This window comes from Eleutherodactylus coqui, chromosome 11 (assembly GCF_035609145.1).
Source record: "Eleutherodactylus coqui strain aEleCoq1 chromosome 11, aEleCoq1.hap1, whole genome shotgun sequence".
In the NCBI taxonomy this organism is placed as follows: domain Eukaryota; kingdom Metazoa; phylum Chordata; class Amphibia; order Anura; family Eleutherodactylidae; genus Eleutherodactylus; species Eleutherodactylus coqui.
Window position 1 is genome coordinate 20,268,682 of NC_089847.1, and position 18,462 is coordinate 20,287,143.

General features: G+C 42.7%; 1 protein-coding gene and 1 long non-coding RNA gene across 2 annotated transcripts in view; one reads left to right on the forward strand and one right to left on the reverse strand.

Moving 5' to 3' along the window:
* PLCG2 (phospholipase C gamma 2) overlaps window positions 1–18,462 on the reverse strand; it is a 130,084-nt gene that overhangs the window by 103,331 nt on the left and 8,291 nt on the right. Inside the window, exon 2 of the mRNA XM_066583776.1 lies at window positions 11,210–11,451. Coding sequence (XP_066439873.1) covers window positions 11,210–11,408 — 199 coding nt within the window. The 5' untranslated portion in view covers window positions 11,409–11,451. The remainder of the gene's footprint in view (window positions 1–11,209; window positions 11,452–18,462) is intronic.
* Window positions 15,950–18,462, forward strand: part of LOC136582614 (uncharacterized) — a 64,752-nt gene continuing 62,239 nt past the window's right edge. The window contains exon 1 of the long non-coding RNA XR_010787203.1: window positions 15,950–15,981. This is a non-coding gene — a long non-coding RNA (uncharacterized lncRNA). The remainder of the gene's footprint in view (window positions 15,982–18,462) is intronic.

An 18,462-nucleotide genomic window follows, 5' to 3' on the forward strand; every position in this document is an offset into this window, starting at 1 on the left:
TTGCATTTTGGCTGCTGTATGCTGTGTGTTCTGGATTTGTGTGTCCTGTTATTCTGTCCCTGTCATGTGGTATTTGTATGTATCCTGTTCTGGTGCGTGGTTTCTAGGATCAGCTAGGGTCCAATTCCGAAGACAGCTGGGCCGCACTTATTGGGGCGATTTTTCCAACTCAGGTAGGGCCATGTCATAACCTGTGTGTGTATCCATCCTTTGGTCACGATCGTGTGGGCCCCGTGCTTAGTTTGCCTACATGTTCGTAACATAATGCACCCGATCTTGTAAACTGGGGAGGCATTATGTTGTTGTTATGTTACGCTACATCTATGTTAGTATGTAATATGTTGCTAAGTGATATGTTAGTATGTTGTGTTGTTGTATGATAGTTATGGTATCCTGCTATGTTAGTATGCATATGCTGTTGTCAGTCCTGGTTCATGCCTGTATTCTGTCTGTCTGAGCCACCCGTTTACCAGTGTTGTGGACGCCTGATTACTGTTTCTGAAGGTCTACCTGTCCGTTGGTGGGCGGATGCCTGATCTGTATTCTGTCCCCTTGTCCGTTGGTAGGCGGATGTTAGGGTCTTGTTTGGTCTGTTTCTCTGTCTGTGTTTGAGTTCCAGCTCTGTCTGTTACCTGTCCTATGTCATGAAGTCTGTATTCCTGTTCTGGTGTCCGTCTTGCGGCGAGGTGCGCCCTGTGGACATAATTTGCTGGTAGCCTGAGTCTTTTGATGCAGAATTTGCAGACGTATGCTTGACATACATCGCGCAGCCTATTCCGTCTCATGGGAAACGTCTCTCATCGGTCTACTGTACTATTATTTTTGGGCTGATTTTATGCTTTTAGATATTGAATTTCCAATTCATAACAGAGTTTGCTGAGAATAGTCAGTCCCTCCCAGGCACAGGTATACGGACATAAAGGGAAAGGTCATAATCTGTGTATACAGAACACTATCCATTACTTTATATATTCATAGCCTCTTTGTTTTGTCTGTAAAAAGAAGAATCACCAATTTTATGAGGTTGTCTTCATGCTGGGAAGGATATTTGCATATGAAAACCTTGTGTTCCTTGTCACAGGGTATCATCGGGATGATAACCCACGGAACGGAGCTCAGAAACAATGTTACCGCTCATCACGAGGAAGAACTATGTGGTCTGAATCAATATTCATTGAAATGGAGCCCATGTTTTTGTACCGATTTATTCATCTTTCTGTACATTTTTGTAATTCCCTGTTTTATATGTAAAAGTATATCAACCAATCAGCATTCTTTATCCCTTTTCAGGTTTTGTCTGAGTGGCCAGGAGCAATTACAGAAGTACTCAGAACTGTATAAAATAAGACATAGGACCGCCACCAATGTCATCTATAGATCTGGGTGAATTAAAGGGCAAGTCCAGTCACTACTGATATTCTTGCCAATGATTCAGAAAACATCCCTGGGTTAGATTCTAAAGAAACTATAAAAATAGCTTTTGCCTAATGCATTATTTCTGTTCTGAATATCTATCCCATCATGCCTTACTATAGAGTATAAATTTCATTTTCTATTTACCCTGGGAGGAGCTTCTCTCTGGGCTCACTATCGCCACCTGGGGAGTACTACACTTAAAGAAGACCCATAATGTCTCTCGCTCAGCAGGGCTGGTTCGCATAGCTTTGCAGCCACTGACTCTATCGCTGCCTGTTTTTGCTTCATGCCCACCCCTCTTCATCCTTACGAGCTCTTATTAGATCCGGCTGCCGAGGCTGTGAATCTGTCAAGTGGGCAGTCTCTTCTGCTGATTGTCAATGGGTGACATCAGATTTCCTCCGGTCACTAATATCACTCATTGACAGTGAATGGAGAAAACCACTGATTTGACCGTTTCAAGAGCCAAATCAAATAAGACTCGAATGGGATGAGTATGAAAAAAAGCCAGGCAGCAATAGAATCAGCAGAGTTGTCACGGGTCGGGGTAAGGCAGTGGAAGGTTCAGGGTGTGATGCAGCAGATGGAGTAACCGAAGAATGTGATCTTTATTTAAGAACAAGGAAATAAGAGTAAACACTTGGCTTTTCACTTTTCATTATACAAACACTATATGCTACCCTGTTTCCCTGAAAATAAGACATACTCTGAAAATAAGACATAACATGATTTTCCAGAATTTTTGAGGATGCAAAATGATTTTTCAGGCTTTTTGAGGATGCTTGAAATATAAGCCCTACTCCAAAATTAAGCCCTGCTAACAGTTAATTAAAAAAAGGCAATTAAAATAGTGTCCCGGCAGCAATACATGTCAAAAAGTTAAACCTTTTTGAACAAAAATTAATATAAGACACTGTCTTTTTTTCGGGGAAACACGGTATTACGTAGCGATACCTTTGGAGCAATAGCCTGTAATTACAAACAATACGGGACACTCTAGCACTCTGGAACTTAATATACAGTTTCTCTTAAGTATTAATTCTCCTCCTATAAAGTCAATTTTTATTTTCCTCCTTGCAAAAAATCTCAGTCCAAAACTAAGGAGGGTCCCACTCTCCACCAAATGCATGAAGAACTCACAAGCATTTGACCAACGCCAAATGTCTCTCCAGGTTAGTTTCTCTCTCTCTCAATGCAGCTAGTTAATGTGACAGCAGTCCTGTTGGATAACTATTATCTATCCCTGTTGGGGTTCACATTAACAGTCTCTGCTGAGGCCAGCCTCACTTACAGTTTGATGCGTGGGAGTTGCAACTTCTACAGACCCAAGCAATCCCACAGCTTTATTTGGGCTCTGACATGCTACTCTCCACTCTTCTCTCTATCCGCTTACCAATGCCAGTTAGCCCTCCACAGCTCAGGGCCGTTGAGATTCTTCCCTCTCACTTCTGGGTAACACAGTCAGCAACTCTCCCAGTTCTCTTCCCAGCATACTACGCAGCAAAAGTTGTCCCTTTTTATATTAGAACATCACCCAATCCGTTAGTGTTCACTGAGCATGCTCATTTCTGTTCCAGCAATTTTTGGTGTATGCTACGATTTTGGCACAATTTCTTTTGCATATGCCCCCAGTACATCTTTATGGCAATACTACACATTGGTGTGAGTCCTTAGAGGGACCACAGCTGTAAAGCTATGCATCCAGCTCAGTTGACGTAGACACAAGACAGGTCCTCTTTAAAGGGTTCTCTAGAGAAAAATACTTAGCCGAATCCAGTACAGGTCCAGCGGTGCCAGCAGCACTACTTCCAACCCGGTTCCAACATTGGGTAATTATGGTGTAGATCTTCCTCCCGCTCCTGGGGTCGGTGATGTGATTACAGGGGACTGGCTGACAAACTCATTCCAATAATTAAGCCAGTATCGCTTGTGATAGACACAGGGGGCTGACTTACCTATTGAAATGTGCCAGTCAGCTCCCTAAGATCATGTCCATGTCAACAACCCAGGGAACCGGTGGAGGGGGGGGGGGGGGAATCTATACCATTTGGCCAGTTTTGAAACCAGGACAAAAGTTGGACCTGGGCTGAATATGGGTAAGTATATTTCTCTAGATAATGCCTTTTATGTTAGCTGTCAAGAAGAGTGGGGGAAGGGAAGTGACAACTGCTGTAAGCATATTTCTAGCTCAGAAAGGTGGTCGTCAAAAAGCCAATGAATATCTATACCAGTTAAATAGTAGCAGAGGGCTATGTTAGGGTCCTTTTACATGGGACAATTGTTGGGCACTTAACCCTTTCCAATCCACTGTCTGACGTCTGAAGACATTATGATTTAAGGCTGTACAGCTCCGATGTTGGAAGACATCTGTCGGGGTTCTCTTACTGTATATTGCCAGCCTCTCTGCTGTCAGAGCCTATCTAACGTGTCACTTCATGCAGTACTGGCTTTAGCCAGCAGATAGCGACATTGTATAACAGCAGAAAAAGAGTAAGCCCCCTAGGAAAAAGCAGGATAGATGAATGACTGCCTGATTACATGGGACAATCACTGTTTGATTTGTATGCCCGTCTAAACTGAACGATGGCAATAAGCAAACGAATTACCGCTCGTTGTTAAGTCACCGAACGCTTATCACACGATCCGGCGATATACTGAAGACAATCCTTCCATGTAAAAGGACCTTTAAATGCAACTTAGAAAAGTTAAAACCTCCATGAACACATGGCATCAGGTTAGAACTCATCCTTCCGTGCTGAAAAACTCATTTCAAGTCCGTGGGCTGCGTTCGCGACTGCAGCTCAGCGCCGTTACCAGGAGGAAGAAAATCCTTTTTTCTAATGTCAGCCAATTCGTTAAGACTGTCAAGAAGAAGGATATAAATACATTCGTCTGTCTTACTTTACTAATGCCAATCTAGGCAATACCGTATTTCTTTGCACTATTTTCCAGGCAGGTTCCCACCCACGTAGACGCCTTATACATATTCCGCGCCACTTGTCAGGGCTGCAGTACTGTAGCACAAGACTTAATTTCCAATGACAGGAATGTCTATCAAAGGAGTCGTTAAGGTGTCTTATTCTGTCTACGGTTCGGAGTAGCAGCTGTCTGATCTGACTGATTCCCACCAATGTATGTCTATAGGACAGGTCAGAGGATGCTTTTACGATGGATTTCTCCTTTAAGAAGAAGTTGGCAGTCGGGTGACTTGTGAAGTTGACATCTGCACTTTAGACTTTTGTTTACTGATGCAAGGAGGAAACCTTTTAAAATGGGACATAGATCAGACAAAGAAAAGAATGCGGAGACAAAGATATCGCCATTTACAATGTAGAAGAGGAATGTGCGCAACTCCGGTCTCTGCAAACCATCCCTTCATATGAGAGTGGTTCTATCAGTTACATAGGCATGATCACATGTGCGTGCCATTGAAATTTTGTTGCGGAGGGCAATACTAGGGAATCAAGTATTGTCTGTGGCTTGGTTTCTATATACACAGCGTTAAACCGAAAATAAGACAGTGTCTTATATTAATTTTTGTTCAAAAAGGTTTAACTTTTTTACATGTATAGCTTCCTGGACACTATTTAAATTGACTTTTTAAATTAACTGTTAGCAGGGCTTAATTTTGGAGTAGGGCTTATATTTCAAGCATCCTCAAAAAGCCTAAAAAATCATTTTGCATCCTCAAAAATTCTGGAAAATCATGCTATGTCTTATTTTCAGGGTATGTCTTATTTTCAGGGAAACAGGGTATATGCCCATATCTGAGTCAAAGGCTCCATCAGCAGATTCTGTCATGTTAGATAGGAAGAATAACGCATCAGGCTGTGCTATTTTTCCCATCAAAGCGATAGAAACTGATGGAACCTGTTATAAGATAGCGGGTTCCTTTGGGTGCGGTTGGTGTTCACCGTGTGATGCATGTGGCACTGTGTCACCATTTGCTTTAGTAACGGAAACCATGACATACATATATACAGAGCTTAATCCAAAAGGTCAACCTACACCTTGAGTTTCTGGGCCCCGATACAAAATGTTTAACAGGGCCTCCATCTACCTTGTACTGTTTATAATGCTGATGTATTCTTGTGCGGCAAAGAGACAGTTGGGGCCCCCTCAGGTTCTAGGGCCCAGCTGGGATTGCTATCTCTGCAACTTCTATAGCTGGGTGACTCTTTGGTAAAACCCTGCGCATGATACAAAAAAAATCCCAGTGGAGACCGCAGCAAAAATGACAGGCAGTGCAGATTTTTTAAGACCCTTCTAATAACCGTCTAGTGATGCATGGTCATGTCTGTTATGATTGGCAGAAGCAATTATGCTGCATTATTTCCTTCTTTCTAAAGGCACCTTTACAAGGGGGGATTATTAGTAGTTCGTGGGAAGGCTGTTGGACGCTGATGCGCTTGACAATCGTCCTATGTAAAGGTACCTTATGTTTTTAATGGGGCAGTTGCTATGACTTGTTGGAGAGGATCAGCAGACTTTACTGCTTATTAGTCGCATTACAGAGAAGAGTGTCTAATTAGTTCTCTCTATAAATACTTTTGGTTTTTGCAGTGCGGTGCAGCTGATTGTTGTGACAACACACGTTCTGCCCAATATGCCTTGTTTTAGTTCCAGGCCCATTTTCTAGTCCAGTCTATCTCATCTGTCTACTCAGTGTGTTTGCTCCTTAGTTTTCTAGACTATTCTTCTTTGCTTTCTTGTTTGTAGTTCATCTAATCTTTCCTTGTTTGTTTCTGTCTGCCTTGGTTCATTCCAGCATTTGCTTCTATAGCCTCTTCTTTGGACCTAACTGCCCTCAAGTTCTCAGGGATAGTGTTTTAGACAGGATCATCCATAGGGGCAACTTAAAGGAAACCTGTCACATTCTTTAAGCATCATAAACTAAATTATGGTGCGTACTAGACAGGAGTTGATGAGTCTGGGGGTGAACATTTTATACTTATCAGGCTTCCTGTTCCCATATTGTCACCCAGGAATGTTTGCACCTGGTCTGTTAATGTGACTCTTTTCTTTAGTTTGTGCACACATACTGTTCCCTATGGGATTGTGTGCACACTGACTGATGAAAAGACTTGCCCTGATAGATTGGCCTCCAACATCCTGGGGAGACTATGCGGAAGCAGGGAACCCAGTAAGTATAAAAAAATACACCCCGGACTCCTCTGCCCCGGTCCCATAAGCACCATAACTTTGTTCATGGTGCTTAAAGAATATAACAGTTTTTTTTAAAGGCTGTTTAGGGACAGGGTGGTCTGGTGTCAAGGGTCAGTGTCAGAGAAAGCCAGTGTTATAATCAGCATTTCTCTGGTTGTTTTTTGTATTCCATACAACCTATTCTGGTCTCCACTGCATGTTTCATTATATTCACCATCCACGCCATCTAATTACCATCACCCTCTGCCCCTGTCATCTAATGTTCAGTCCCTGGTTATATCTATTTTTCATTGTATTGCTATATATTTCATATCTGTATTTCTTGTGACATCTGGTTGTTACTCCATTCGGCTCTACTGAAAGTCCTAAGGGTATCCGAATACTGGAAGACACCGTTAGTACGCAGAGAAGGTGACTGCTAAAGGGGAAGCCAATTTAGCATCCAACCGGGGTTGTTACAATTCCATCACAAATTCCCTTAAGGTGTTTGTTTCTCCCTTCCCAAATTTCTAAGAAGGGAAATTTGGCATGACCCTCTGGGCATTTCCATCCACTTTTTTGATAATGTTACTCTAAGGCCTCCTGCACACGGGCGGATTTGCATTGCAAAATCCGAAGACGGATTCTGCAGCAAATCCAGCCTATAGCATGCTATGGCAAATCACGATTTCCTACCCACGAGTGGAAATCGATTGTGATTGTCTGCTCGCGGGGGGGAAAAAATCTCAACGCGCTGCGATTTTGTGCGGGCTACGCACGTCTGGCTTCCATTGAAGTCAATGAGCGCCAACGCGTCTGCTGCCACATCAGCAGCAGAGGAGAAGATGGCAAAGAGATAAGCTGCCGATCACCGGCCAGGCACCGCTGTGGGGTCCGACCCGCCCGTGTGCAGGCGGCCTAAATGTGAAGAAGAGAATCTGTATGTAAGTTCACATAGACGATAGCAAAGGGGCTTACAGCCTTCCTGAGCTGCACTCCTCTTCTTATTAGCATAGCAAATGCATGGTATTTGCAAACCTATGGTATGCACTATATGATCTTATCATCAGTAAAGACATTGCTAAGGGCCACTGCAACTTTAAGAGACAGTTTCTTGTTAAGAAAAAACAAGCAACCGGGTTTTTGTCCTTATTGAACGCAGACAACTAGATCTTTTCGGACTCCAAGTCAGGGGTCATTGGATTTAAGTAACTTGTCTCAGCTCAGCCATCATCTCGTCAATAAATGAAAATGCTTAGTTCTTTCATGTGAGATAGGGAAAAGCAATTTAAAGCGCTGACCTCTTGCACAGCGGTGAAATTGTATTCTTGCTGCAAATTCAAGGGACTTGTGGCAGCTCGTGAAAGTGATTTGTGGTTGGTATCAAAAGGCGCTTTAATTTTGGGGGGGATTAGAATGAATCCCTTTCTTTGTGTTTGAGAGCAAATAGAATATTTATCTCCGGTGATACTATGTATCGGGTTCTCCTTCTACAATCCTTGAAGCGGTTAAACTATCAATGTCTTGTACATCCTGAGTGATCGTCAGCCGGCAGAGAGCAAAGCGTGATGGACCTCGGATAAGAATTGAGTGTCAGTCACGGTCTTCTAGTGTAGCGCAAATGGACAACTCTGACATATTAACGAAATAATCAAATAAGTCAACAAGGCAATAGCTCCGTCAAGGGGAACGTTGCTGCTTTTACAAACCACAAGCCTATCTAACTCCTGCCTTTATACGATAGGCATGCACACAGGGCTAGCTCTATGTTGCATTTAAAGGGCTTGTCTATTTTAGAAGGCCTATTTTTAAATACCCTATGAGGGAGTTACAGGGGTTATTCCAAAATTGACGTTTCATTGGTGAGACCGCCACTGATCCTGAGAACAGGGCCCCCATGGCCCCATCACTGTGGAATCCCTGCAAACCACACCATAAAGTGAAATGGAGGTTGGATGGGGCTCAACTATCTCCGGCAGTCCCACTGAGGATGAATGAAATGCACTAATTTAGGACTTTCAGTTAGCCAAAGCAGTGACTACAAAGAGCATCTCTTGCTCTGGAGGACGCAGTTTATCTGGGCATTAGTTGGACAGCCCATTGATTTCATTAGGAACTGTGTAATGCTCCATTTTCCCTGTGGAGGCAGTGTAGAAAAATTGAATGCTTTAAAGCCGCTATCCCAAGTTATCAATCTATACCTTAGCAACATGACAGGGGATCAGTGTCAGATTGATGGGGGTCCAACTATTGGACGCCAATTAATCACCAGAACAGATGTCCAAAGAATGAATAGAGCAGCCATTGATCAAGTGTGCTTTGCTTGCTTCATCTCCATAGGATTGTTGGAGAATACTATGTGCTGTCCTTGCCAACTTTTGTTAAGTGGAAACCACCACAAAATGCAGTACCCAATGGATATCCTATGGAACCCACTGACTTATATATGGGGATCTATCAGTTTCTGCCACTTTGATGGGAAGAATAACACTGCTTTCTGGCTTGCTGTGCTATATGACAGAATCTATGACAAAGGTTGATGAAGCCTCTGATGTCGATGTGAACATATCCTAATGCTGCTTATACAAAAGCCAAGGAACAGAATTCTTGATCCACTAGAGATGCTCTTTTAAAGGGTCATCCTAAGATATAAACCTATCACCTTTCCACAGGATAGGGAATAAGTGTAGGATCAGTGGGGATCCAACCATTAGGACCCCCATTGCTCATGAGAATAGCCATCTTCTGTCCACCCTCTCCCTGTATGAATGGATCAGAGGTCTAGCATGCACCCTGCCACTTCATTTACCTCTATGGGACTTCTGGAGATTGCCACGCACCGTACTTGGCTTGACTTTGGCAGTTGCATAGAGATGAGGCAGAAGAATGCATGCTCAACGCCGCTTCATTCATATTAAGGGACGCCTCAGTCAGCACAAGTTCCAGTGGTCAGACACTTAGCCTCTTTCCTGTGGATGGGAGATAAGTTCATATCTTGGGATAACCCATATGATGCCAGACTTCCCCACAGATTATAACCTAGCGGGACACCTTGTAAGTAGATTATCTACAGGAGACTATTCTGACAAAAAGAAGCTGTTCAAATGAAGACCATGGAAATGACAAGAATTTCTGGGTGCATTCTTTTTATTTGTGCCAAGTCCTACTTTAGTGAATAAGGATGAAGGGAGACCAAAGATTGCCAACTTTCTGTAAATCAAGTGACTTTACAATATGACCAGTGGTATTGAGCCACACTGAATATTCAAAGGGACCGAGCCTAATAAAGATGTGACTTTATATGACTAGCATTAGTCTTACCCTTATATTGACCAGTGATATGGTATTGACCCAGAAACAAAGTTCTAGTAATGCTGTGGCCTTCGTAGTCCCACTAGTGCAAAATAGCATCTAAAACTGCCCACAACTGGGAGCCATATGCAGAGGGTCCGAGAGCCACATGTAGTTTTCAAACTACGGTTTGAAACACTCTTGAGGACGATGCCTATCAATAACATTGAGTGCATAGTAAGAGGATTAACAAAACGAATTTACTTGACCACATTTTCACCCTACTTGAAAGTCATTGAGACCCAGTAATGATGAGTTTGACAACCGGGTCTCCTCCATCTTCGTTCACTACAGATATAATGACCCAGATACCAAGTTCTAATAATGCTGTGACCTTCCTAGTTCCACCAATGCAAAACAGTACCTACAGCTACCAACAACTGGGGAGCCGCATGGAGGAAGTCCGAGAGCCACATGTGGTTCTCAAGCTACTGCTTGGGGAGCACTGCTATGGACAATGTCTATCAATATTATTAATTGGGTGTATAGTAAGAGGAAGATCAAGAAACATCTATTTGACCAAGTTTTAACCCTTCTCGAAAGTTATTGAGCGCCTGTAATGATGAGTTCGACAACCATGTTTCCTCCATCTTGGTTCACTACAGATATAATGACTCAGATACCAAGTTCTAAGAATGCTGTGACCTTCCTAGTTCCACTAATGCAAAACAGTACTTACAACTACCAACAAATGGGGAGCCGCATGGAGGAAGTCCGAGAGCTACATATGGTTTTCAAGCTACTGCTTGGGGAGCACTGCTATGGACAATGTCTATCAATATCATTAAGTGTTTATAGCAAGAGGAAGACCAAGAAAAATCTACTTGACCATTTTTTAACCCTTCTCGAAAGTTATTAAGACCCTGTAATGATGAGTTTGACAACTGGATCTTCATCTTGTTTCACTATAGATATGATGACCCAGCTACCAAGTTCTAGTAATGCTGTGACCTCCCTGATACCGCTAATGCAAAACAGCATCTACAACTACCAGCCACTAGGGAGCCACATGCAGGGGCTTTGAGAGCCACATGTGATTAACAAGCTACTATATGTGGACTACTAGTATAGACGGTGTCTACCAATATCATGAATTGGGTGCATAGTAAGAGAAAGAGCAAAAAGAACCTACTTGACCAAGTTGTAACCCTTCTCGAAAGTCATCGAGATCCTATAATGATGACTTTGACAACCAGGTCTCCTCTATCTTGGTTCACTATAGTTATGACCAAGTTGCGATGACATTTCAAATGAGCAAATGACATTTCGTAGTATCAAGAAAGTTAATGATACTCACAGAACCCTTCAAGTTTATCAGCAGTCTTACTCCAGGCCACCTGAAAGGTTTCCATTATGACTTGAATGGTCCTCCGCTCAGACTGAGACTTCTTGTAGTTAAACACAGTCATTACAGTGCCCAGTTCAAGAGTCCTCTTTATCTGGCTCTTCTCATATTCTGGGAGAACCCGCCAATCAGAGCCTTTCCTCTGCGCCATCTTAATCGCAAACTCCACGCTCACCTGGGATCTCTTAAATGTACTGTGGAAGGAAAACGTAGAGAAATTAGGTTCTCCTATAGAAGTATATAGAAATAAGTGTGGCACGTATGTCAAGTTAGTAACAGGAGCGTGACACTACCGCACTTATCACGGATATTGGACCCTTTAAAGACCTGTGAATTAGGCAAGGGTAAGATAGTGATGCTGATGAGCAGCCAGGACAAACCGCCTGCTTATTTGGATTGTCCCAACAGCATTAACCCTTTCCAATCCACTGTCTGATGTCTGAAGACATTCTATTTGAAGGCTGTACAGCTCCGATGTCAGAAGACGTCCGGCAGGGTATTCTCACTATATATTACTGGCCGCTCTGTTGTCGGGGCCTCTCCAGCATGTCCCATACCACAGTACTGGCTCTAGCCAGCAGATGGAGCCATTGTATAATGGCAGAAAGAGAAAGTCCCCTAGGAAACCCTGAATCCAAAATTGGATTGCAAAGGGTTAAAGAGCTTTTCCGACAATTGATATGTACCATCTATCCATGGGGTAGCTGATAAAAGTCTGATGACTGGGGGTTTCACCGATCACTAGAACGGGAGTGGAGAAAATCCATAGCATAACTTGACCTGCAGAGTAGATTTCAAATCTGTTGACGGTCAATTTCCGCCACGGAGTTTCAGCGTTGAGTATAGCAAATATGTTGTAAATCTGCCCCATTCCACACCAAAATTCACAGCAAAAATATCACCCTGTGATATAGTTTTTACCGTTGTCGATTTTCTATGGATTCACAGAGGATCCACCACGTGTGGCCAAGCCCTTAGGCTATGTTCACACAGTAAATTATACCGCAGATTTAACTGGAATCCACGCAATTTCACATCAAATCCGCTGCAAATCCATATTGTGAAAGATCAGCTCAGTGAATAAATTCTGCATCAGAGCCAAGCTCATATCAGAAATTCAGCTTCAGAACCAACCTAATTACATATATACAATACCAGAACCAAACTTATAACATAAATATGGCAGCAGAAACAAGCTCAGAACATAAATACAGCACAAAACCAAGTTCAGTACATAAATACAGTTCCAGAACCAAGCTTATACCATAAATACAGCAACAGAACCAAGTTCATAACATAAATACAGCACCAGATCCAAGCTCTTAACATAAATACATCATCAGAACTAAGCTCTTAACATAAATACAGCACCAAAGCCAAGCTCATAACATAAATATAGCACCAGAACCAAGCTCATAACATAAATATAGCACCAGAACCAAGCTCTTAACATAAATACAGCACCAGAACCAAGCTCATAATGCAAATACAGCACCAGAACCAAGCTCATAATGTAATTACAGCACCAGAACCAAGCTTATACCATAAATACAGCACCAGAACCAAGTTTGGTGTATAGATAGAATATAGAACATGCAGGTCACCCCCAGCCTATATTCACCTTGTACTCCTCCACCCCTACAAGCTGGTGCAGCACCCTGCACAAGCGCATGAGTCGCATTTACTTAAGTCTGGCCATGTCCACAGCACTTCTGTTACATGTGAACATACTGTAAGGGTTTACTGGTATTTTACTTTTATGACATCCTTAGGACAGACCATGAATGTGTGATGTGCACATTGTAGATCTTTTGATGAACACGCTGTTGAAATTCCATTATCTACTTATGATATATGTATGACTGTAACCTTCATATAATAAAAAGAAGGCAGTTCTCACCAGGAGGAGAATATATAGTGTGACATGATTAGTAGGTTATCTATTAGTGATGACAGTCATACATAATATTTGAGTCATGTCACTGCCGTGACTTGAAGACTGCACATTAGTTACATACACAGCTTCCTAATATACTACACTGCAGCGCGCAGCAGATAATGTACCGCATGCCTCCATCTAGATATTAGTCATATAAAGAAGATGACGTCTAGTAACCAGAATTCAGTCACTTGTTTGGACCCTGTTCACACTGCTAAAATAAGATCGCCAAAGGGGTCAATGTACAGAATGCCTGACTCAAGGGCAGAACTTAAAGCTGCTGGGCCCCAGTGCAAAATCTGGAACTGGCTCCCCAACTATAAAGCTTCATTGATAGTATTGGTTTGCAAAATGGGGAAGAGAGACTTTATGGGCCCCCTAGGGTCCCTGGGCCCAGGTGCGACCGCACCCTCTGCACCCCCTTTGCGTACGCCCCTGGTCACTGCTATAGTGTGGGATCTGTATACTGCTAAATGCTCCAACAGTGCAACAAATACCGGAGCTTAGAGGAGAGAGAAGCGTCATTTGTGACACTGTTCTCTTTTGATAATATAGACTGGCAGCATGGTTAGCCTTAACTATGGGGGCGAACAGGCTACCAGACAGATGTGGGCTGGGGTTATCACCCTCCTTAGGTCCGCCAGATGTTCTTCTTCCTCCCTGCAGCAGCATCTTGTACCTGAATCATCCTCCTCCTGGCTCTGGCTGCTCCCCTCTGATGTCCTGAGACACTGCTTTCAGACAATTGTCACTTCACAATACAATCACCTTGTTCTGCTACTGTATTTATGTTATGAGCTTGCTTCTGGTACTGTATTTATGTACCAAGGCACGTCATGTCTTGACAATCTTTGCCCATGCTTCCTTGGAGAGGTTTCAAATCTGTTGGATTACAAGGGCATCTCGTGTTTAGCAACCTCTTCAGGTTGACCCATAGATCTTCAATAGGATTCAGGTCTGGGCTCTGGCCGGGTCATTACAAAACCGTGATCTTCTTCTGGTGGAGCCATTCTTTTGTTGATCTGGAGGTATGCTTTGGGTTGTTGTTCACTGTATGCTATGAGCTTGGTTCTGATATTGTATGTATGTACTGAGATTGGTTTGTGCTGAATGTATATACTGAGCTTGGTTTTGGTGCAGTATTTATATTATGAGCTTGGTTCTGATGCTGTATTTATGTTATGAGGTTGAATCTGGGGCTGCATTTATATTATGAGTTTGGTTCTGGTGCTGTAGTTATGTACTGAGCTTGGTTCTAGTGCTGTATTTATTCTCTGAGCTGTTCTGGTGTAGATCTGCTGGTATTTTGCTGATTTCTCCACAAGCAAAATACAGAGTGCCTATAAGTGCAATATATATAGTTTTTTTCTTTTTATGATAGGAGGAAGGGGGTGCCAAAAAAATCCACACAGGGTGCCATCAAACCTAAAGCCGACATTGTCTGGCAATTCCAGCATTTGACAGTGAACAATATTTCTGCATTTCCTGTTCTCAACACAATAGACAAATTGTAAGAGATAAAACAGGCAGAGATGACTGACAAACACGTTACCGTACCCCCTACCAGTCATCACATTGCAAACCACTACAGTAAGCCTCTGCTTTGGTTGGTGTGGCTGACAACAGAAAACAATAAATAAATAGCATACAGCCTATAGATTTAATGTCCCTTTAAATAGGCACTATGATGCAAAACTGAAAACGTCCCTCTACCAAGGGGGCAATAACATAATCCATGACCCAATACCCGGCTGCAGCTTCATTACCTTATACTCCGAGCATGGAATGTCGTCTAAATAGCGGTCAAGTCACTTGCCCATAATTTGCGGATCATGAAAAGGGTTTTGTGCTTCCATTTCTATCATTTCACAGTTTTTTTCTATGTACAATGACAACTCACTGGCGATCTTGTAGATATGATACCTTTTAATGGCTAACAAAAATACATGATGTTACTGCTAGCTTTCGAGCCTACGCAGGGTTCTGCTTCAGGCTTAAATGAAATAGATCCGAAGAGGCATGGATATTTATACACACATACTTAGGACAAGGCACAGACACGGATGTGATTAATTTGCACTTAAAAGAATACTACAACAGAAACACAAACCTCTTTAAATAGTCGCTGATACAGATGTGAAGGTTTTATGGTCCCTGAATTAGTGTTAGGGGGTCACCAGGCCTGTGTGTTACCTGTGCTATAGATGTCTCATACTTCCCAGTCACGCATGAACCCTTTCGAGCAGTTTAACTCTCTGTTCAAAGTGTCAAAAGTTGTTATACATTTAACAACTTCTTCTGGGAATATGGCATTTTGCTCTACTGGCTAACACGGTACCAAACTTTTTTCCTGAACTCACTGGTGTTTTTGTAGTAACTACGGTAGGTCTGTAGTCCTATGTAAAACCACTAGGAGAGCAACATGATGATATCTGTGATTTCTAAAAACACTGCAACATCTGTAATTTCTTAGAAGTTTGTGACCTTTGCGGTCATCTGCCCCTACTAAAGAGGGTGGGTGGCACAGGTCGCCTGGCACATGGGGTTCTCAACCACTGAGGGTGTCTCTGCTGACACACATTCCAGAGGCTTGTAGAAGAAGAGATGTGACAGCATCCGTGGTGTCATAAAAAAAGTTATTTTATTCCTCCAGATACATTCCAGAGGGGACATCAGCAGCCACCCCTAAAGGAACCAGTCCTGTGGATTCTACTGTGAGACGAGATGGGTTACGGCCTGTACTAAAGCGGGAAGTGAAAGACTGTTCATCTGGATACTCCAAACCGTAAGTTGCACGGCTTCCTAACGCACATTGCTAACTGTTCTTCTATGGACTTTGTGGGCTGTCTTTGATTACTGGGCGGTCAGAAATAAATTTGTTCCTTTATTGTCCCTTAGACAAGGGACGGTCACCTAATTCGGCCAGATTGGCCCAAGTTGAACTGCTTGTTATAAAAGTTTTGAGCACCGCATAATGTCTGACTGCACAAGTTTTCTTTGGTAGTTCTGCTGGGTCCTACTTCCAATGGGGTGCCCGTATCTAACCGTAAGTGGCCAGAGCCTGGGCATGAGAGCCTAATACCCCTGCTGCCTGAAACACGGCAACAAGGTACCATGACTCCTACCCGGATCAATAGCCAGGTGCAAACTGAAATAAATGACTCTGTAGCTTTAAAAAAATGTTTTCACGTAATAAAACAAAAAAAGCTACAAATATAGTAGCGTCATAATGGACACGTTATTTTTACTGCACTATGAATTCCGCAAAAAAACACCCACAAAAATAGTGCAGTTGTGTATTTTTTTTTTTTTGCTTTTCATCCCACTTGAACACTTTTAAAAAATTTTTGGTGCATTATGTAGTAAAAGAAAAAGAAAAATATTGTTATTTGTATAGCGCCAACTTATTCCGCAGTGGTTTCAGGTAATTAATTTATTACTTCCCCCCTACCAAGCTGGGTACTCATATTACCGACCTCAGAAGGATGGAAGACTGAGTCAACCTTGAGTGGGATACCTGAACCATGCGGGGATTGAACCTACAACCTTTAGGTCGTGAGCGAGAGCTTTGGACTCCATTTCTGCTGCCTTTACACTCTGCATCACATGATTAAAAAATACAACTTCTCATGCAAAAAACAAGCCCTCGTCTTGTTATGTAGACAGAAAAATAAAACATTACGTGTCTTGAAAGTCGAGGGTGACAAAAAGTAACCCCCCCTCCAAAAAAAAATTTGCTGTTAGTTCAAAGACTAATGACTGTGTACAGTTTGCCTAAAATTCTGCTGCCATTAACAATTGACAGCTTGTGAACTCTTAATTAATCGGCAAGCTGCATGGACCTGCATCACCGGCAGCCACAACCGAACCGTGCGGTGACCGCTCCCTCAAGTTGGCCGTATATACAAGATATTCTTTCCTTCTGATATCTGCGCTTCAGTCTGATATATTACACCTGAATTGATACATTGTTGCAAACTATAGAAATTAGTGTATTTATGCATTTGGCTCACAGTGGATTATGTAGACGGATACAACTGTAACAAACCCTCAGCATTACCTGCTTTTCAGCCTCTGAATTCAAACAACTTCTCATTTACTGACAGCAAGCAGAGATCTTGAGGAATTGGAATGCAAAGCCTTTTAGAAAGTTGCAAAACTGCTTCTTCCTATACAATAATTAAGCTGTGTTTATAGAAGACTGACAACCCCCTTTACAACTCATATCCAATTGGGGTGCTCTGACCCTTGTTTACCGATTTACACCCTAAAAGTCAATAAAGTGGACACCAACTGTGCAGAAATGAGTAGTACTACAAACACAGGACAGGTAGGGATCACTGAATAAAAAAACAAGAGCGGGTAGAGTTGGCAGAGTGGTTGCATACACCCTGTGCCTGGCTTCATTTACTTACCCACCATCCCTCAGCCTTTTGACAGATGACCCCTGGCTCTTATGGCCGCCAGCTATGTAACACGACACATGATGATGGAGAAAGCCCTAAACTACTTCCTCGTTTCGTTGCTTCTGCTTTTTTGCCTATATGATTTTACAATGTTCCCCACCCCAAGCCTCGACTTTCTGCACTACTGCATCCACTTCCTTCCTGGTGCTGCAAGCTTCACATAAGCTCCCTTACCTATGATCAAATGGACTTTACATGACTCAAGTCAGAATGGGAAATACATACGGTAGCAGGATAGAACATAAGCGGTAACCCTTCGCTGACTGTAAGCTCCTGGGATCAGGAACTCGGTTTTCATGTCTTTTAATCTGCACTAGTCATGAATCCTGCGGATTTCTGGGTCAGCTGTGGATACTAAATCCTCAGCATGTCTATTTATGATGTGGATTTCAACTTCATCAATGCAAGGGTTAAATCCCGCAGTAGATCTACAAGAAAATCCGCACCATTTGGGTGAGGGCCCGGCTTGCAAGGCTATCACCAGTCATGGTTGGGAATAACCAGATAAGAGTTGAAGTGGGATGCAATGGGAAGAAGAAGGGATTTGGGTTTCCAAGGGATAGTGTAGAAGTAGGGTAGATAAAGAAGTTTAGTTCAAGGAATATGGTAGGCCTCCCTAAAAAGATGCGATTTTATGGCTTGCTTAAAGCTGTGGGCATTGGAAATGAACCTGATTGTCCAGGGTAGCGCATTCCAGAAAACTGGTGCAGCTCAGGAGAAATCTTGGAGGCAGGAGTGAGAGGTATGGATTAGAGAGGAATTTAGTCTGAGGTCATTAGAAGAGCGGAGAGCAAGGGCAG